The sequence below is a fragment of the Macaca mulatta genome, chromosome 20 (assembly GCF_049350105.2).
Source record: "Macaca mulatta isolate MMU2019108-1 chromosome 20, T2T-MMU8v2.0, whole genome shotgun sequence".
Classification (NCBI taxonomy): domain Eukaryota; kingdom Metazoa; phylum Chordata; class Mammalia; order Primates; family Cercopithecidae; genus Macaca; species Macaca mulatta.
The window spans coordinates 64,804,021-64,826,223 of NC_133425.1; the positions used below are offsets into that span (position 1 = coordinate 64,804,021).

Here is a 22,203-nt window from a genome sequence, read left to right on the forward strand (position 1 = left end):
TCCTGCCTCAGCCTCTTGAGTAGCTGGGACTACAGGTGCCTGCCACCACACCCGGCTAATTTTTTGTATTTTTAGTAGAGACGGGGTTTCACCATGTTGGCCAGACTGGTCTAGAACTCTTGACCCCAGGTGATCCACTGCCTCAGCATCCCAAAGTGCTGGGATCACAGGTGTAAGCCACCGCACCCAGCCCAGACATTTTTTTGAGACTGAGTCTTGCTCTCTCGCCCAGGCTGGAGTGCAGTGGCACGATCTCAGCTCATTGCAAGGTACACCTCCTGGGTTCACTCCTGGGTTCACGCCATTCTCCTGCCTCAACCTCCCTAGTAGCTGAGACGACCACGCCCGGCTATTTTTTTGTATTTTTAGTAAAGATGGTGTTTCACTGTGTCAGCCAGGATGGTCTCGATCTCCTGACCTCGTGATCCGCCCGCCTCGGCCTCCCAAAGTGCTGGGATTACAGGCGTGAGTCTTTTTTTGTTGTTGTTTTTTTTTGGGGCAGAGTTTTGTTCTTGTTGCCCAGGCTGGAGTACAGTGGCGCCATCTCAGCTCACTGCAACCTCCGCTCCTGGGTTCAAGCAATTCTCCTGCCTCAGCCTCCCGAGTAGCTGGGATTGTGCCACCATGCCCGGCTAATTTTTTGTATTTTTAGTAGAGATGGTGTTTCTCCATGTTGGTCAGGCTTGTCTCGAACTCATGACTTCATGACCTCAGGTGATCCACCCACCTCGGCCTCTCAAAGTGCTGGGATTAAAGGTTTGAGCCACCGCGCCCGGCCTTGAGCCACCGCGCCGGGCCCAGGTTTACACCACTGGTTCCCGTGCGTCTCAGGCCTTTGGGCTTGGATTGGAAGTGCACCACCAACTTTCCTGGGTCTCCAGTTTGCAGATGGCAGATCGTGGAACTTCTCAGCATCCATAATCTCGTGGCCAGTCCCTTATAATAATAATAATAATAATAAATTTATATATCTCTATATATCCTATTGATTGGTTTCTCTGAAGAACCATAAGACACCATCATTCTGCAAATATCCTTGAGGCCTGCCAATTGTGGCTTCAGAGTTTTAAGAAAACATGGTTCCCTCTTGAATTACAGGCAAGTAAACGAGATTACAAAACATTGACAAAGGCTTGGATCATGCTGTTGGACCTTTGCTTGAGCTGTTCACCCTCCGTTGTCACCTCTGTGAAGCTGACCCCAGGCCTAACCAAATGTTCCTTTTATGCTGTTCTGGGGACGTTTTCTGCATGTCACTTAACCACATAGTATCACACCTAGTTGGTTGGTTCTGCATTTTCCTTCCCCACTAGACCGCAAACTCTCAGCTGTTGTTGGTACTACTAAGCTTATCTACAGGGCCTCAAAAGGAGCCGGAGTACAGGGCTAAGCGCTCAGTATACAGGGTACGAACCAATCAATGCAAGAATGAACGTGCCACCGGGTCTTGCAGGCTTGCAAAGTGCTTCTCCAAGCTGATTTTACTTTCCGTGCCCGGGCAGCTCCCGTGAATTTTCGGGGGGAGCCGTGGGGAGCCAATGGAAGGAGAATGAGAAATGCAGTTCCACTGCACTCGGGCTGCCCACGTCCGGCGAGAGGCAAGGGATCAGACAACTTCTGCACCTCCCGGAAGCGGCTGCGCCGGCCCCGCCCCTCCGGAGGCAGGCGTGGCCTCATGAATAATGAATCACGCGGGGGAGGGGCCGGGCCCGCCCCTCCGGGCGGGAAGGGGGAAGCGCCGAGGCTGCCTGACTGGAATGAGGGTAGCTGCGGCGGCTGGAGCGGGGCCGGCCATGGCGGTGTGGACGCGGGCCACCAAAGCGGGGCTGGTGGAGCTGCTCCTGAGGGAGCGCTGGGTCCGAGTGGTGGCCGAGCTGAGCGGGGAGAGCCTGAGCCTGACGGGCGACGCCGCCGCGGCCGAGCTGGAGCCCGCTCTGGGACCCGCGGCAGCCGCCTTCAACGGCCTCCCGAACGGCGGCGGCGCGGGCGACTCGCTGCCCGGGAGCCCAAGCCGCGGCCTGGGGCCCCCAAGCCCGCCGGCGCCACTTCGGAGCCCCGCGGGTGAGGCGGGCGCGTCGCCTCCCGTGCGCCGGGTGCGGGTGGTGAAGCAGGAGGCGGGCGGCCTGGGCATCAGCATCAAGGGCGGCCGCGAGAACCGGATGCCGATCCTCATCTCCAAGATCTTCCCGGGGCTGGCCGCCGACCAGAGCCGGGCGCTGCGGCTGGGCGACGCCATCCTGTCGGTGAATGGCACCGACCTGCGCCAGGCCACCCACGACCAGGCCGTGCAGGCGTTGAAGCGCGCGGGCAAGGAGGTGCTGCTGGAGGGTGAGCGGGGCCGGCCGGGCGGGCGGGAGGGTGGGCGGGCCGCGGCGGCCTGGGCTCGCGGGAGCTCACTTTGTTCCTTGCCCCGCCGGCGGGGCGAGCCGGTTCTCTCCCCCTCTCTCCCCAAACCCGGGTTTCTGGAGCTTTCAGTGTGGAAAAACGGATGCTTCTTGCAGGAAAAGTTGGGCAGCCGCCGAAGTGTTACTTGCAGCCCCTAAGGAAGACTCGGCTGAGACTGAGTAAAAAGCAGCTGCCTATGAAGCCTCCTCTCGGCCCGATAAGCTGACACTAAGAACTTGAGGCAGAGCGAACGGCTCGAGTGGGTCTGTCTCCGTTTGCCCGCTGAGAAGTGCCGGGTTGGCGCTTAACTCACTCACCTCTGGCTCCTCGGGGCGGGTGGGTCTATTAAAAAAAAAAAAAAAAAAAAGTCCGTCCACACCGATGCCAGCTGTATGCTTGGGCAACCCACCAAAGAGCTGGTTAATTTATGGGAATTTAACCCATCATTGGCTCTCAACAATAACCGAAGGAGATCATAGCACTTCATTGAAGCCAGAAAGCTGAAACAGCAAGTCTGTGTGGTTAATGAACCTTGTTTAACAGTGGAGGCTCACGTGTTTGAACATTTACTGCCAACTAGAGTTTTGCCCCTTTTGCAAGTCTGCTGCCAGCTTCCTACCACTCACAGGCGCGCTATTAGGGTTTTTGTAAGAAACTTGAAATGGCAAATCACAAAATAGGTTTCAGTAACCAGGATTATTCTTTACAGTAAGTTATATGTATGTGATCTGTAAGTTGGATCTTTCTGATGAATTTGAACTAGGGCAAAAATAAAATTCCTCTCCTCTAAGAACTCATGCATGTTGGAGGTGATATTGTAAATTATAAACGAAGAGTCAGTTGCTTTCTTCATAAATTTTTGAGCGGTCAGCTTTCTTTCGCTGGTGATTATTGCTAGCTGTGTTGAAAAGAATATAAAAGAAGATGCTGTCCCTACTTGGTCTCTAGTTGGAGAAATGATAGAAAAATGCAAAACAACTTATAGGGAGGAAAGGAATGAAGTTGGCGATTACGTCGTGCAAACTATATTTAAATACCAAAGGAATGCAAAGTTAGAAAGTAGTGGAGATGGAATTAGCCAGGGAGGACTTTTTCCCGGAGCTAAATCTTGAGCCGGGTCTCCAAGGAAGTGATGGACATAGGCAGGCAGGGATGAGTCAGGAGGGTATTCCTGGCAGAGGAAGGACAGAAGGGAAGGGCTGGGGGCTGCTGGTGAAGAAGGACCAATCAAACCGAGGGGCCAGAAGTCCAACTTGGCACAATGGATTTTCACTTTCTTATAAATCAGCTTGTGAATATTTGGAAAAATACTGGTTTACCAGAAATGATTTCATGTACACCAGTTGTGAAATTCCAGTGTCCCACCTTTATAATGTCCTATTTATAAACCTTATTTATATTGCACGTCTAGGTGGGGCTAGACACTGCTCGGAAATTAGTGTTAATAGGAGTAAAATTAAGATTGTGGTTTGGGTGTGTGTATAAAAAAATTGTTACTCTAAACATGTACCTTGAAATTGGTCTAGCTAAGCATTTGGTTATAAATTCTTACATCCAGAATGCACTATTTATGTAGTCCTCACTTGTGATGGGCAGACAATTGAACCTTTTACACCATGTTTAAAAAAAAAAAAAAACCCAACACTTTTTGGCCAGGCATGGTGGCTCATGCCTATAATCCCAGCACTTTGGGAGGCCAAGGTGGGTGGATCACCTGAGGTCAGGAGAACGTGGCGAAACCTCGTCTCTACTAAAAATACAAAAATTAGCCGGGTATGGTGGCAGATGCCTGTAATCCCAGTTACTAGGGAGGCTGAGGCAGGAGAATCGATTGAACCTCGGAGGTGGAGATTGCAGTGAGCCAAGATGGCACCACTGCACTCCAGCCTGGATGCCTAGCCTGGATGACAGAGCAAGACTCCGTCTCAAAAACAAACAACCCACTTTTTGTGTAGGTATAGTTTGAACCTAGTATTCAGACTAGTAAAATGAAAACCTTGTAGCAAATGCTTCCCAGTCTTTATTGGACTAAAATAGGCCATGTGTGCTTTTAGAAAGATGGCAGCATAATAACATGTTTATTGAATGCCTTTTTGCCTAACACACAGGTTCTACTTTATTTTCCCACTTTGTATAAGACAAGCAGTTTTTGTTCTTATAAGTTGTGAGGAAGTCAATATAGTAGATTTATGACGTTGCATTTTGAAGCCACTGGGTGTAAAAATAAAATTACTCAAAATATGTAAAACCACTGAAAACAATGATTTAATTGAACTAGTCAAACATTATTTAAAATTGAGAGCTGGTGTCCCATCCAGGTAGACCACTTTTAGAAGATAGATTTTAAGTTTAGTCTTTAAAGTTTTCAAGCTGTACCATATTGTCCTTCCATTAGATGTCTCAAAACTTGAAAAACTGCCGTATCATCGCACAGTGATGCTTTTCTGTGGTGTGGGCAGGGAATTTCAGGCACTCTTGCCAACCCCACACCAGGGAAAGCTATAGTCTTTGGTTGCCTGTGGTTAGGGAATTGAATGAAAAGTTTCCTTTTTATCTCAGGGATTTGCAGGAATTATTTATTCGTTCATCAGATATTTACTTAACACTTAACTCATGCCAGAGACACTTGAAGATACCTGATTCCTGCCCTCGGGAAGTTTAGAGTTGAGATGTGGGGAAAAGGAGGAGAAGTAAATAAGTACAGCAGAGGGCTAAAAGTGCTATTTTAATAGAAGTTTGGAGAGGGCACAACCCAAAGATAGAGGTCTATATAGGTCCATCATGGGAATCAGAGGTTGAGGATGCCCAGGTTGATGAAGCTTAAATTGAGCTTCCCCTTAAGAAGAGAGAGCTGCCACCAGTAAAGACACAGAAGTGCAAGACATTAAAAAGTTACTCTAGCCAGTAGGGTAGAGTAGAAGCAAGGATTTTGTGGTCAGATGTGGGTTTGTTTCTGGCTAGTGGTTTGTAACCCCTAGGCAAGTTACTTAATCTTGCTAAACCTTAGTTTCCTCATCTATAAAGCCAGGATGATAATAACACCTCCCTCAAAGTTGTTAATTCATTTTGCAATTCATGTGTTGAGTACTTTTTAAGAGACCGGGAATACAGCAATGAACAACACAAGTCTGAATGAGGAAGGTAGGACCTGATCATGAAGGTATGCTACGAGTTAACAAAGACACTCTCGAAATAGCCAGGATGGCAAGTTGTTAAAATAAAACCCAGGGCTCCATTTTTACCTGAAGAAGAATACATGATAAGAATTATTTTAGGTGAATAGGTTAAGAATTAGTTTGTGCTGGTCCAAGTGCAGTGGTGTTTACAACTAATTGATCACAACTAGTTACAGATTATTTGTTCCTTCTCCACTCTCACTGCTTCACTTGACTAGCTTTAAAAAAAAAAAAAAAAAAGCCAAGTGTGGTAGCTAATGCCTGTAATCCAGCACTTTGGGAGACCAGAGCAGGAAGATCATTTGAGGCTAAGAGTTTGACACAAGCCGGGGCGGCATAACGAGACCCTGTCTGTACAAAAAATTGAAAAACAAACAAACAAACAAACAACTAGCTGGGTGTAGTGGCGCAATTGTAGTCCCAGCTACTTGAGAGTCTGAGGTGGGAGGATCGCATGACCCCAGAGGTTGAGGCTGCAGGGAGCCATGATTGCACCACTGCACTCCAGGCTGGGTGAACAGAAACGCTGCCAATAAATAAATGAATAAGTAAATGAAATATTTTGAGATGGAGTCTCACTCTGTTGCTTAGCTGGAGTGCAGTAGAACAGTGTTTTGCTGTTCTCAGCTGACTATTGGAGGATCCAATCAGTGTTCCTGGCTAGGTTAGTACACTGGTAACTAACTGGACAACAAATAATGCTGCTTGCTTGCATCTTCCACTAAATAGTATAATAATGCCTTACATTTTAATCAGGATTTTAAAATTATGCATTTTATTTATTTTGAGACAAGGCCTCTCTCTGTTGCCCAGACTGGAGTGTAGTGGTACGATCACAGTTCACTGCAGCCTCAACCTCTTGTGCTCAAGCGTTCCTCCCACCTCAGCCTCCTAAGTAGTGGGACTACAGATGTGCACCGCAATGCTAGCTAATGTTTGTTTGTTTGTTTGTTTGTTTTTCTGCGGAAGTTGCAGATTGCACCACTGCACTCCGGCTTAGGTGACAGAGCGAGACCCTGTCTTCAAAAAAAGGGAAAAGGAAAAACTACCCCATAGAAAATAGTTGCTAAAGTGTGTAAAACTCACTCTTCAAGAGTTCACTAAAGGGAATGATTAATTGGGTGATGAAGGAATTGAGTATGACTTCCTAGGGAAAGGAGATTTGATCTCAGGCTTGAAGGACAGGCTACTTCTCTGTAGACTGAAGTCAGTTCAAGTTGAGGGGATGGCCTAAGCAAAAGCCAAAATGAGCATGACATATGATACAAAGTGAGGGGAATGGCTAATTGGTATGGACTTGAGGGAAGAAAATAAAGTTGGATAGATAGATTGAAGCCAGATTATGCAAGTTATTGAAAGCCAACCAGAATAATTTAGACCATTCTCATTCTGTCAACATTTATTTATTTATTTCATTTTATTTATTTATTTATTTTTGAGATGAAGTCTTGCTCTGTCACCCAGGCTGGAGTGCAGTGGCCCGATCTCAGCTCACTGTATCCTCTGCCTTCCGGGTTCAAGTGCTTCTCCTGCCTCAGCCTCCCGAGTAGCTGGGATCACAGGCACCTGCCACCACGCCCAGTTAATTTTTGTATTTTTAGTAGAGATGGAGTTTCACCATCTTGGCCAGGCTGGTCTCGAACTCCCGACCTCGTGATCCACCCACCTTGGCCTCCCAAAGTGCTGGAATTACAGGCATGAGTCACCACGCCCGGCCCCAACATTTATTAAGTACCTACTGCAAACAAAGTGTTGTGGTAGATGCTGGGAATTCCAAATTGGGAGTAATCCCTGCCCTTTTAGGCTAGTAAGGAAACAGTTATTGCAGGTTGTGATAGACGCTTTAATAGAGGTGAGAACACAGGGCGCTGGAGGTAGGAGTGCAAAGGAGACAGCATGTCAAAGGTAAGAAAGTGATAAGTAGCAGATTTGTTGAGAGAAGTAAAGTGTGGTAAGGTACAGGAAGTGTGTGCTAGGAGAGCAGTCTGGAAAGGTGGGCAAAGGCCAGGTTATCGAGAGCCTTGTACGTAGTGCTAAGCGATTGTCTCTAAATGAGGTTTATATTTACTTTTTCACCTTGAAAAAAAGAAATTGAGCTTTATTAATTTTTTTTTTTTTTTTTTTTTTTTTTTTTTTGTGACGGAGTCTCGCTCTGTCGCCCAGGCTGGAGTGCAGTGGCCGGATCCCAGCTCACTGCAAGCTCCGCCTTCCGGGTTTACGCCATTCTCCTGCCTCAGCCTCCCGAGTAGCCGGGACTACAGGCGCCCGCCACCTCGCCCGGCTAGTTCTTTGTATTTTTTTTTAGTAGAGATGGGGTTTCACTGTGTTAGCCAGGATGGTCTCGATCTCCTGACCTCGTGATCCGCCCGTCTCGGCCTCCCAAAGTGCTGGGATTACAGGCTTGAGCCACCGCGCCCGGCCTATTAATATTTAATATATAGATAACACTGGTTCTCTTAGTCTTATAAGATGGTGCCGTTACACACTCGATATACAAGCTGATGCCTTATGATTGTTAGAGTCTTCATAAGAGCAATTTCAGCAAAGTGACAGGAACAGAAGCTTCACAAAGCTGAGGAACTGACAGTGGTGTCCTTACTAGTTTGGCTGCTGTTATCAGAACGCAACTTATTGCAGTTTACTTGAGCCTGGTTGAGTGGATTTATATTATCTGCTTTTAATTACATTAATCTTCACAAAATGAACAAGTGGCTTAGAGATTTGCACAAAGAAATAGTAGATTAGAGATAATTTTAACACTGCAAACAATAACAAAAAGGTAGAACCGACGTTTCTCCTCCTGGTGGGAGCTCTTTGTCACATTTCAAGGTAATTATATCTGTCAAGGAGTCAGCCTAAAAAATGAAATTGTCAAGAAGACTTTGAAATATGGATATATATACACGTTATCGTCGATAATGAACTTCACCTTAAGAATGTAGTGTACTTTGAGTCATATAGTAGCTAATGATAGCATGACTTCATCTGGGTTATGTTTATATCTTTATTTTTCTGTATCTCAGTCTTTCTTGGTTTATATATTTTATTTATGGTTTATAGTATATATTCATTAATAAATGTTCATAGATTGAGGGCATATACTCAAATTTTTACTGATATACATGTGCTTTGAGAAAGTTTTAGGCCACAGGATGCTGCCAAAGTGCTTTAAATGAGGGAAAATGTTTTAGAAAGTTGAGAGTGGCAGATGGAGTATAGGAGCTGTAGACACGAGGTAAGGTAAAGCAGTTAGGAGGCTATTGTGACACCATAAGGATAGCGAGACTGGATAGGACAGTATGTAGTGGAGAAATGGTGAGATGGAAACAACAGGCCTAAATGTTTAAGGTCTTAAGAGAAAGAACTGGAGGCTAACTCCTGGATATCTGGCTTCAGAAGCTGGATAACTGTGAAACTAAAATGAACAGAGGACAAACTAGTTTTCTGGGTGAAGATAAGTTTAGTTTGGGGCATGTTGAATTTGAATTACCTGTGTGACATCTTGGTGGAAAAGGTCAGTAGCTGGCTGGGCATTCAGGACTGTAATCAAGAGAAATGTCAACTGAGATCAAGATTTATGAGATGTCAGGATAGAAGTGATAATTGATGCGTGAGTGTGGATGAAGTCATTGAGAGAGTAGGCCAGGTGTGGTGGCTCACGCCTGTAATCCTAGCACTTTGGGAGGCTGAGGTGGGTGGATCACGAGGTCAGGAGATCGAGACCATCTTGGCTAACACGGTGAAACGCCGTCTCTACTAAAAATGCAAAAAAATTAGCTGGCGTGGTGGCAGGTGCCTGTAGTCCCAGCTACTTGGGACGCTGAGGCAGGAGAATGGCGTGAACCCGGGAGGCAGAGATTGCAGTGAGCCGAGATTGCACCACTGTACTCCAGCCTGGGCAACAGAGCGAGACTCTGTCTCAAAAAAAAAAAAAAAAAAAAAAAAGAGTAGTGCAAATTGAGACGTAGAATCAGGATGGAATCCTGCAGAACCCCTACATTTAGAGCCAGGGCGAAGGAGGAAGAATCTGGAAAGGAATTGTCCGGGAGGTAAGAGAACAATCTGGAGAAAAGTGTGCAGTGGTGGTCAGACAGGCAAGAATTTCGAGGAGGTGGAGGTGATTGGCATCTTCAGATATTACAGATGCCAAGAAAGTTGAGAGCTAAAAAGTCCATTGGGTTTGATCATTAGCGTACAAGACCACTGGAGTTCTCATAAGAGCAGTTTCAGCAAAGTGACAGGAGCAGAAGGCAGTGAGTAGACTATGCTTTCTATTTATTCCTTTTTTTGAGATGGAGTCTCGCTCTGTTGCCCAGGCTGGAGTGCAGTGGTGTGATCTGGGCTCACTGCAAGTTCCGCCTCCCAGGTTCACGCCATTCTCCTGCCTCAGCCTCCCGAGTAGCTGGCACTACAGGCACCCGCCACCACGCCCGGCTAAGTTTTTGTATTTTTTAGTAGAGATGGGGTTTCACTGTGTTAGCCAGGATGGTCTCGATCTCCTGACGTCGTGATCCGCCCACCTTGGCCTCTCAAAGTGCTGGGATTACAGGCGTGAGCCACCACACCTGGCCTTGTTTTGTTTTAAATGGGAAAATAATTGGGACAGATTTGTATAGCAAGAGAAAAGGCCAACCAACAGAAAGAGTGAAAGGTTGAAGAGATAGAAGAGGTGGGAAATTGATGCAATTCATTTTTGATCCAGGAAGTGATATGATGGGAACAGAATTTTGGGTTGGCAGCAGTGGAAGCACTGGATGCAGTGCAAAGAGGAAAGGCCAAAGGTGGGAAAAACAGCAGCTGTTGTAGTGAAAAATAATCCAAGCCAGAGGTGATCATCTTTGGAGCTGGTTGTGGTAGTGGCAGTGGGAATAGAGAGGAGGATTCAATTCAAGAAATACTTTAAAGCAGTTGATGCTTGTCAGGGGACATAGTAGAGTCCACTAAGAAGTTTTTCTTACCTAGATAGTCTCCTTCCAACTGCCCGTGCACCCAAAAATTTGATACTTACAGAGAATATTCTGCAGTGAGTTTTTGTTACTGGCACAGGTGTTTGATCCTTTAGAAACACTGGGGTGAAAAAATTGAGAGACACTGTTTCAAAGAAAGAAATGATAGGATACAGTGGTTGATTGGATATAGTCAATTAGCCCTGAGATTTCTATCCAGGGGCAGTAGAAGAATGGTTATCAGTGGAAAAGTGGAATAATTTGGAGAGTGTTACCCTCATACTATTCAGCCTTGTTGTAAAGCACTTAAGCCATGTAACTCTGTCTGCTGTCTCTGGGGTTTGAGAAGAAACCTTTTAGTTTATAAACAGTATACTATATCTGGTCACATGGAATGAGAGCATATTCTTCCTTTAAAGGGTCTTTTTTCTAGATTAGAGAAAAGAGCTTTTGAATTCCTTTGGAGAGATGATGGTATGGTCAGTTATGTTTAATATTTTGTGCCTGGAGAAATAAAATTGATTTGGTTACTTTATTTAAGTATCTTTCTGAGGAAAGTACACTGATTCCTTAATAAAATTTGTGTTTGATTTTAGTGTAAAAACAAAACTCATGAAATAATTTTATATATGAACAAAGTGCTAGTGATTATGGTATCATAGATTTGCCTTTCAAAATAATAAAAGAATTATAAAATTCAAACTTGGCTTTATTTCTGGCCCCCAAGACATTGCTAGAATGCTACAGTTAGTTGAGAATATGTGAAATACAGTTTTTTTTTCTTTGGTTTTTCTACAACATTTTTCTTTTTGCTATCTTCTGACCCTCTTGCTTTAAAATGTGTAAATTATCTTGAATGTGTCATGGAAAGTAAACTTAATGAAATAGATGAGAAAGTTGAGCAGTGTATTTTTGAATTTAATCTGTCATGCATGTAAAATGTTACACCTAGGCAGGTGTGGTGGGTCATTCCTTTAATCTCAGCACTTTGGAAGGCAGAGGTGGTAGGATCACTTGAGGCCAAGAGTTCGAGATCATCCTGGTCAATCTAGTGAGACCCAACCTGTATTTTAAAAATGAAAAAAAAAAATTATACCTCACACTTAGAAAAATTGGAAGCTTTAGTGTTTCATTGAAAGAGACTCAGATGGTATAAACTTTTTTTTTTTTTTTTTTTTTGGAGACAGAGTCTCGCTCTGTTGCTTAGGACGGAGTGCAGAGGCACCATCTTGGCTCACTGCAACCTCTACCTCCTGGGTTCAAGAAATTCTCCTGTCTCAGCCTCCAAAGTAGCTGGGATTACTGGTATGTGCCACCATGCCTGGCTAATCTTTGTAGTTTTAGTAGAGACAGGGTTTCTCCATGTTGGCCAGGCTGGTCTTGAACTCTTGACCTCAGGTGATCTGCCTGCCTCAGCCTCCCAAAGTGCTGGGATTACAGGTGTGAGCCACCATGTCCAGCCTAAACTTACTTACTTATAATAAAATGAATTGATCAACTAACAAAAATTTTAAAAAAGAAAGAAAATGCACGTGCCTTATTCAAGGCTCCTTGGGTTTCAAAACACAGAAACCTATTTAAATGAGTTCAAATAAAAGGATGGAGATATTATAAAGAACCAGACAGGTCTTAGGACTTCAGGAAGAGCTGGGCCTCAGATGTCAGGAACCCAAGGCAGTGCTGAGGACAGTTGCTCTTACTCTCTCCCATTTCTTCTCATTGCAGAGCTTCTCTGTTTCTCTCAGGATGTCTTTTGCAACAGCTTTGTTCTAGTCCTTTTATGGTTTCAATTCTTACATTTAACTTCTTAATCTATGTAGAATTTATTTTGGCATATGGTATGCACTAGAGGTTTAACTTTATTTATTTTTCCAAATAGTTAACTGATTACCTCAGCATTATTTGTCAAATAATCCTCTTGCATGCTTAGTCTGATAGCTTGGTGGTAGCTGCCTAGAGTGCCATATGGGGAAAGATCCAAGGCCATATCTGGGTTCAGCAGGAACAAGTGCTATGCTTAATTAGTGATGTCTGCAGTGAGTGTGCCTGAGGATGGGGTGCAATTTGCATGCTATACATCTGCCCCTCTTGGGATGAGATGACCTGTCCTTTCCTCATTGATTTTAAATATACCTTTTTAAATAGCACTTTTTATATTCTCTGCTCTGATTCTGGAGTTTCTAGTATATTCCATTTTAGTGTTTTGTAACATACCACACTGTATTTTTTGTTTGTTTTTGTTTTTGGTTTTTTTTTTTTTTTTTTTTTGGAGACGGTGTCTCGCTCTGTTGCCCAGGTTGGGGTGCAGTGGCGCGATTTTGGCTCACTGCAAGCTCTGCCTCCCGGGTTCATGCCATTCTCCTGCCTCAGCCTCCCAAGTAGCTGTGCCTGCCACCACACCCGGCTAATTTTTTGTATTTTTAGTAGAGATGGGGTTTCACCGTGTTAGCCAGGATGGTCTCGATCTCCTGACCTCGTGATCCTCCCACCTCGGCCTCCCAAAGTGCTGGGATTACAGGCGCGAGCCACCGTGCCTGGCCCCACACTGTATTTTGTAGCTATAACATTTAATATCTGGTAATTCAAGTGGACTGTACCAGCCAAGAAAAATTTGAAAAGTAACAATAGACAATTGCTGGATGGTATAGTATAGTTACTTATTTCTCTAGATAAATTTTGGAATGATTTTATCATTCTTAAATCCTCTGGATTAAGAATGATTAAAATTATATTAAATCCATAAATTAATTTGGAGAGAACTGATGTCTTTGTAATATCTGTTTCCCAGTCATTCCAGCCAGAAATACTGGGACTTACTCATCCATGTTCCAATCATGGCCAAGGGGAACCAGATGTTCTGATTGGCCAGGCCTATATCAGGTCACTTCAGACCTGTACCCAGGGAATGGGGCAATTTTCCTAGAACCACATGGACTGAAAGTGGCGGTTTCTCAAAGGAGAATTAAGGTGATGTTAACAGAAGAAGGGGGAATGGATGCTAGGCAGGCATAAATAGCAGACATTCATTACATTATTCTAAAACCATCAGAAGATGATAATATAGATTAAATGAGAAACCACCATATTAAGAGATTTAGAAACATTATAGACAGCTATAAAATGAAAGTCAGAATAATAAATTTGCTTAGGTACAGGTGAACTTGTTGGAGCTTTTAAAAAATGCTTGACATGTCAAGTGAGTAAGAAATTATTTTCAGCATTTGTTTTATTGGTATTTTGAACATCACATTTCTATGAATTTCAAGCAACTTTGTAAGTGTGCATTAAGATCATATTTTTATAGGTAGAACAACAAAAGTATATAGAGCTCAACAAAAATATATAGAGCTCAGGGACAGCTTTTGAAGTCAGAGATGGAGAAAAATCTTTGTCTATCAAAATAGACAGATATAATTTATTTTTAGTTTTTAAAAAGTATTTGTTGTTGTTTTTTTTTTTAGAGACAGAGTTTCACTCAGTTTCCCAGGTTGGAGTACAATGGCATGATTGTTGCTTACTGCAGCCCTGAACTCTTGGGCTCAGGTGATCCTCTTGCCTTAACCTCTGGAGTAGTTGGGATTACAGGCATGAACTACTGTTCCTGGCTTGCAATTTTTTTTTTTTTTTTTTTTAGTAAGAATTATTTTGGTTGCAGAAACCCAAAACCAATGAATTTAAGCGGAAGTGGAATGTGTTGCCTTATGTAACTCCTGAGACTGGGGGTGGATCTAGGTTTAGGTTCAGTGGGATCCAAAGGCTCAAATTATCTTGGCTGCAACATCTCCGCTGTGGAGGGTCTAATTCTGTATAGTCAGCTAAGATGGTGCCTGGAGCTCTAGGAATATATTGCCTTAACTTAATAACTAACCCCTGTAAGAAAAACTGGAGTGTTCTTTTACCACTCACGTTATCAGTTTGGAGATAGGAAGGACTCCAATAGTTCTGCTTTGCCAGTTCCTTGGACCTATCACTATTACCAAAATGATGGAGACTGCAGTCTAGACCTCTGTCACGTGCTCATCCCTTGTGTATTGAGGTTGGCAGCCTCACAAGACTATGAAATCTGGAGTGGGGTGGTTGCTAGGTTAACTTATGTTCACTATAACAGGCTGTAGAGCTTAAAATATTTTTGGCCGGGCATGTTGGCTCACACCTGTAATCCCAGCACTTTGGGAGGTCCAGGTGGAATCACTTGAGCCCAGTCGTTCAAGACCAGCCTGCACAACATGGCAAGACCCTGTCTCTACAAAACATGTAAAAAATTAGCCAGGTGTGGTGGCAAGCGCCTGTGGTCCCACCTACTTGGGAGGCTGAGGTGGGAGGATCACTTGAGCTCGGGAGATTGAGGCTTCAGTGAGCCGTGTTTGAGCCACTATACTCCAGCCGGGGCAATGGAGCAAGACCCTGTCTCAAAAAAAGAAAAAGTAGCTAAATTGTAAATTTTTAAAAACAAAAGGAATCAAAATTGATAATAATGACACTTACTGAGAGCTTACTCTGCTAAGCTCTTTATTATCACAACTTTTTTTTTTTTTTTTTTTGAGATGGAGTCTGGCTCTGTCACCCAGGCTGGAGTGCGGTGGCATGATCTCGGCTCACTGCAACCTCTGCCTCCTGGGTTCAAGCTATTCTCCTGCCTCAGCCTCATGAGTAGTTGAGATTACAGGCACATGCTACCATGCCTGGCTAATTTTTGTATTTTTAGTAGAGATGGGGTCTTACCATATTGGTCAGGCTGGTCTCGAACTCCTGACCTTGTGAACTGCCCGCCTGGGCCTCCCAAAGTCCTGGGATTACAGGCGTGAGCCACTGCGCCCGGCCACAACTTATTCTTTTAACAGCCCTGTGAGTCAGGTGGCATCATCCCCATATGAAATATAAAGAAATTGAGTCCTGGAAGATTAAATAATCGTGCAAGGTTATAGAATTTGTAGGTGGATAGAGGCAATATTACTCAGATTTATCAAACTACACAGCCTTTGATATTAACTATTATAATAGACTGCCTCTCTGGTGGATCAGTTTGGGTTAAGAAGCTAGCAAGTCTAAAGACTAATAGGATTTATTGTTATGATTGGCTTAATTTTCAGGAAAATTGTGCTTTGGATTCTGTGTTGTTGCATCTATCTGGAGGTTATCCAGTTAATGTCTCTCAGTCTTTTCCTCATTTTTTTTTTTCCATACTGGACCTAAAGCTGTATGTAATTAATCAACTCATATTGAATAACTACACTCTGTTAGACACTCTGAGAGAAATAGAATATATAAGCCCCAAAGATTTTACTTTTATGAAGTACCCAAAATGGGTTTATAAATACTAATAAACTACACATAAGTGAATTCAAAGTATTTCATACATTATAAGTGGTAGACAAATGCTGAGAGAACTTGGAATAAGTGAGCAAGTAGTAGGAATGTATTTTGGGTCAGATGAGAGAAGGGCGGGACATGGAATAGGTGTGGGAAGTGGGAAGGATGGAGGGCATGTTTAGAGGGGAAGGGCGTGTCTAGAGAGCAAAGACTGGAACAAGTAGTGATGTTCAAACTTCAGCAAACAGATTTGATGAAATAGCCCATTTTCAAGGCTCTGTACCCCTTTTTAAAAATAATTTAAATATTAGTAATAACAATATAACTGATTTCTGAAATATTCTTGTAATAATTGTATTCATTATCTGCAAACTGTTTTGTAATATAAAAATTATTTTTTCTTTTGTAATTATTCTAGCCAAACATTTTTTTGTTACTGCTTTTACTTTTGATATATTACTATGTTATTTTACTTTTGGAAAACACAAATTTTAACAAAGTAGCATTCTCCAAAGTATATTCATCTTTACAAGTAAATGTTTGCCCAAATGAAACAAAATCTGTTTTACTTAACACTAAATGTCTTGGATTTGCCTCCTTATTTTGCTGTAATTGTTGGCCAGTAAAAGTATTTACATTGTTAGCTCTGTTTTCATTGCAATAAGGGATGGCAACATTTTAGAAAACCACTAGTAGTATATATAATGTTTTTGAGTACTATGGATGAATATTCTGTATTCGTCTCTTCAAAGATTATTAATTACATTTTAGGATAAAAATACATATTTTTTACAATGAACACAAAGTAAAAGTAATTGAAAAAAATTAAACTGGCTCTGGGCAAGTATCAACTCTGCTAAAAACAACAATAAAACACTAAAGTGAATTTCTGAAAACCATTCTTCACCAGAGATGTTTTAATATTAATCTGTGTTGTCCTTTACAATGTAACAGTTGATTTTTTTTTTTTTTGGTAGTGGGACAGAGTCTCACTGTGTCGCCCAGGTTGGAGTGTAGTGGTAATCTCGGCTCACTGCAACCTCCACCTCCCGGGTTCAGGCAATTCTCCTGCCTCAGACTCCTGAGTAGCTGGGACTACAGTCCTACACCACCACGCCCAGCTAGTTTTTTGTATTTTAGGTAAGACAGAGTTTCGCCATGTTGCGCAGGCTGGTCTCGAACTCCTGAGCTCAGGCGATCCACCAGCCTCAGCCTCCCAAAGTGCTGGGATTACAGATGTGAGCCCTCATGCCTGGCCTATTTTTCACATGTATATTTTTGACAAGAGAAATGTCTTCATTGCACGCTCTTCCTCTGCTTCTCTTTAAGGAGTTTGTGTGTGGTTGATAGGAAGATGTAGTTCGTTCTTATTCCTCTACCACTTACATGTTTCCTCCCATTATTCTCTTTATTTCTCATATACCCTCCTACTTCCTCTGTGCTTGGGTCTGAAAAGAAATCTTTGAGATTATTAAGACATCTCCAAACATCTGGATTTAGTTTTAAAAATTACCAGATTTTTCATGGGCAAAAATACAGCAAAACATTTTGGATGGCTGTTAACTTTGTGTGACCTTGGCAAAAAATAATTTCAGCATTATAAGCAGTATGTTTCTTATCTATTAAAAATAAGATCCCTTCCAGCTCATATTTTACAATTCTAAATATGAGATAGAGAATGAAGAGTTAATATGAACTGACTGTACACAAATGCATGGATTGTCAGAGATTTAGACAACCTCTAAAGAGGGGGACATTTTTAACACAAATATTATACTATTATACTTATTTGTGTTGGCCATTGTTGTCAAGCACATTTGCTCACAGTGAGTTTAGGAATTTAGATATTAGGCGTATTTTGACAAAGTGGGGAATCAATTTCTTTTACAGAAATTTAATACTTATTTCTTAGCATCAGTGTGCTAGTATGAAATTACTTTTCGGCTGGGCGCGGTGGCTCACAGCACTTTGGGCCTGTAATCCCAGCACTTTGGGAGGCCAAGGTGGGCGGATCACGAGGTCAGGAGATCGAGACCATCCTGGCTAACACAGTGAAACCCCGTCTCTACTAAAAAATACAAAAGAATTAGCCAGGCATGGTGGCGGGCATCTGTAGTCCCAGCTACTCGGGAGGCTGAAGCAGGAGAATGGCGTGAACCCGGAAGGCGGAGCTTACAGTGAGCCAAGATTGCACCACTGCACTCTAGCCTGGGCAACAGAGCGAGACTCCGTCTCAAAAAAAAAAAAAAAATTATTTTTGTGTCAGGCATTCTGCTCCTCAAGACTGTACCATCCTTCCACTAGAAGGGTGGAATATACATCATATTACACGTATGAAAAGATCATTAAAAATATAAATAACCTAAAAATGCTTTTGGAATATGCTTTATTTTTCAGGCCCATGGGTTGAAATGCAGGAAAAACAACACATTTGTGATACACCAAATTTAGGATATAACTGCTAGAGCAGGAGGAAGATAAATGGAGTCAAGGAGAGGTTCACGGGGATTTTTTGTTAGGAAGTAAAACTGAGAATGTTAACACTGATAAAATTGAGTACGTGAGTTTTCATTATATTGTACCCTTTTGTTTTGTTTATTTATTTTATTTTTGGTTTGTTTTTAAATAGAGACGGGGGTCTTGCTACAATGTCCAGGCTGGTCTTGAACTCCTAGGCTCAAGTCATCCTCCAGCCTTGGCCTCCCAAATTGCTGGGATTACAGGTACCAGCCACCGAGCCTGGCCCTGTGATCCATCTTGAAGTAATTTTTGTATATTGACTCTATTTTTGTTTGCTTTTACTTTACCCTCACCTGACTGATAAAGTTGAGAGATCTGCATTATTTTCTTGTGGGGTGATGGCAGAAGACTGCTCTGTAACTTTTACCAAACACTTCACCGAGTTGCTGCAGCCAATTCGTTTATGTGTCGCAGAAATCTCAGACAAATCGAGTCATTTCTCTGCTTTTTAAAATAATTACTCCTCATCACACTTTCAGGGCCTCCAGAGGTCTGGTTTGAAAGCAGAACATTCAGGAAAGCCATAGGAAAACAGCATCCTGGCCTAAAAGTTCCACCTGAAATAATAAATCTTACATGTGAACGGATGCTTATTTAATGGATTTTTGAGGCCTTCTTTACCTTTTATTTAAGCATCTTGTATATTGTTAGCATTTAAATAGTATTAATGTCACCGAACTAGAAGGACTCCTCATTAACACCAATAAATGGGAGAGAATGTACTAAGCCAAAAAGTTGCCGTCTTATAACTTGTAAAACTCTGTTAAATGTCCATCTGTATTTAAAGCAGCAGGCTAACTTATTTATGTGATGTTGATGTGGTGCTGAATAGTAAAAAAACAGCAAAATAGAAAGGATTAGGGAAATGGGGACATAAAATCCTTTAATACTGCTTAGTAAGGTATTTTATCCATTTGAAGAAATCTAAAATTCTTTCTGAAAGGGATGTATGTTTAAAATTGAGGGTAACTGTTGCTAAATCATTGGGTGTTAGCCAGGTTTGGATACAGTATACAGCTAAAAGGAATGTTAATTTTGTTATATTATACTTATTGTCAACAACACTTCTCAGAAAACAAAACAAAAAGCCCGGAGCAAACCAAAAAAACAAAAATATTTGAGGAATTATTCTCAGATTGTCAGAAAAAAGAGTTTGAATAGTTATTTTAGATTTCTTATTTGGAGGGTAATAATTTTGAGTTTGTTTAAAACATGAGAATTCAATAGTATTATTATTATTTTTTTTGAGTGTCTCTAAAATTGTTAATTCTCTTCTTCTTCCATGCTTCATACCTGGATGGAAAATTGCTTCAGGATATCAGTCTGCATGTCTAGAGAAACTAATGCTGCTTAGTTTAGAAGCAGTCCAGTGAAGCAACACAAGCGGATAGGGCTGTGACTCTTTTCCCTTGTTTACACCTGATGTTTAGGTCGTGTATCATTTCAGGTATTACCTGAGTGTCTGTGATGTTTAGCTATACCTTTTTGTCCCCAGCCTTTCAGTGATCCCTTAAAATTTAACCATGATTGAGGCAAACTTCTTTGCAGTCACTTACTGTTTAATGAAGGGGCTGGAGTCTCTGGCACTGTCTCCTCTGTTTTCTGACTTGGAGGCTTTCTCATTGTTCATGTGCTTCCTAACTTTCATCTCAAGGCTTATAAAGAAAGCAAGGAGTAACTCCTCACATGTCCCTGGTTTGTAGGCATTACTTTGAACAAACATACATTCCTAGTTTATAATGGAAAACAGTATGGTAGTTACTATTCATACTAAATGTAAGCTGTGAACTTTATGAACTGTTAGAATTTTTTTTTTCTTTTTTGAGCCAGGGTTTCGCTGTTACCCAGGCTGGAATGCAGTGGCTTGAGCATCAGTCTCGCTCTGTCGCCCAGGCTGGAGTGTGTGGTGCGATCTCAGCTCATTGCAACCTCTGCCTCCCGGGTTCAAGCAATTCTTGTGCTTCAGCCCCCCAAGTAGCTGAGACTACAGGCATGTGCCACCACGCCTGGCTAATTTTTGTATTTTTAGTAGAGATGGGGTTTCGCCATGTTGGCCAGGCTGGTCTCGAACTCCTCGACTCAAGTGATCTGCCCACCTCAGCCTCCCAAAGTACTGGGATTACAGGTGTGACCCAACACGCCCAGCCACATCTGATAATTTTGCCATGTTTCCCAGGCTCATCTGGAACTCCTGCCCCTAATTGATCCTCCTACCTTGGCCTCCCAAAGTTCTAGGATTAAAGGTGTGAGCCACTGTGCACCGCCTATTTTTGGGCTTTTTTTTTTTTTTTTTTTTTTTTTGAGACAGAGTCTTGCTCTTATCACCCAGGGTGGAGCACAGTGGCATGATCTCAGCTCACTGCAACCTCCACCTTCCAGGTTCAAGCCATTCTCCTGCCTCAGCCTCCTGAGTAGCTGAGATTACAGGTGCCCACCACCACACCTGGCTAATTTTTGTACTTTTAGTAGAGATGGGATTTCGCCATGTTGGCCAGGCTGGTCTCGAACTCCTGACCTCAGGTGATCTGCCTGCCTCGGCCTCCCAAAGTGCTGGGATTACCTGAGTGAGCCACTGTGCCCAGTGTTTTTTTTTGTTGTTGTTGTTTTGTTTTGTTTTGTTTTTAAGAGACAGGGTCTCACTCTGTCTCCTGGGCAGGAGTGCACTGGCATGATTATAGCTCACTATAGCTAGCTTTGACCTCCTGGCCTTAAGCAATCCTCCTGCTTAGCCTCTCGAGTAGCTGGAACTAGTGGTACATGTCACCATGCCTGGCTAATTAAAAAATTTTTTTTGTAGAGACAGGATCTTGCTGTGTTGCCCAGGCTTGCCTTGAATTTCTGGCCTCAAGCGATCCTCCTACCTAAGTCTCCCAAAGTGCTGGGATTACAGACTGAGCCACTGTACAGTTCTGGAATTTTTATAGATAGTATTAACCTTTGGATTTTTGCCTTTCTTTTCCATTTAAAACAGTTTCCATAAACTCTCCCTTTCCCTTTTTTGTTACAGTGGGAATCCGTTGTTTATTAATAATAATAATAATTATTATTATTATTTTTGAGACAGAGTTCCACTCTTGTTGCCCAGGCTGGAGTGCAATAGCGTGATCTCAGCTCACTGCAACCTCCGTCTCCCAGGTTCAAGCGATTCTCCTGCCTCAGCCTCCCAATTATTATTATTATTTTTGAGATGGAGTGTTGCTCTGTCACCCAGGCTGGAGTGTAGTGGCGTGATCCCGGCTTACTGCAACCTCCGCCTCCCAGGTTCAAGCAATTCTCCTGCCTCAGCCTCCCAAGGAGCTGGGATTTCAGGCACGTGCCACCACGCCTGGCTAATTTTTATATTTTTAGTGGAGTCGGGGTTTCGCCATGTTGGCCAGGCTGATCTCGAGTGATCCACCTGCCTCAGCTTCCCAAAGTGCTGGGATTACAGGTGTGAGTCACTGCGCCTGGCCAGAATCTATTATTTATTGAGAACTTCCTCTTAATATTGTCTGATCAGCTAGAGACTGGTGAGTACTCTTCTTCTTCACTTGGAGTATGAGGAAGCAGAAGTGAACAGCATTGCTGCTCAGCTGCAGTTGCTTCCATAGGCTTGCTAGAAGCGCCAGAAATCTCCCATTGGGCACCAGAATCTTTGGGTTGTGTGCCATCAGGTCCTATTCCATATATGGAATATTATTGCTCCTCAAAAGAAAAGCATGTTGAGACAGTAGTTATTAAGAAGTCAGGCTTTGCCACAATCCCTTTTAAATGTAGTACCTCAGGCCTTTCTCAACATAAATTTTAAATTCTTTCAGAATCACACATTTTTCACAAGGACAGATGATTCATTAGTTTTGCTCTGTGGAAAGAAAAGACCTCAAGTT

General features: G+C 42.9%; 1 protein-coding gene and 1 long non-coding RNA gene across 3 annotated transcripts in view; one reads left to right on the top strand and one right to left on the bottom strand.

Annotated features, from left to right (window-relative positions):
- The first annotated feature begins 1,740 nt into the window (after positions 1-1,740).
- SNTB2 (syntrophin beta 2) overlaps positions 1,741-22,203 on the top strand; it is a 114,727-nt gene continuing 94,264 nt past the window's right edge. For both annotated transcript variants that reach the window (XM_077984460.1, XM_001100304.5), the window contains exon 1: positions 1,741-2,328. In XM_077984460.1, the coding sequence (XP_077840586.1) occupies positions 1,758-2,328 (571 nt within the window). In that variant the 5' untranslated portion in view covers positions 1,741-1,757. The remainder of the gene's footprint in view (positions 2,329-22,203) is intronic.
- On the bottom strand, positions 5,670-6,607 carry LOC144337670 (uncharacterized). The gene is made up of 2 exons (XR_013411082.1): positions 6,444-6,607; positions 5,670-5,985 (listed from the first exon to the last, which is right to left on the bottom strand). It is a non-coding gene; the product is annotated as an uncharacterized LOC144337670 (long non-coding RNA).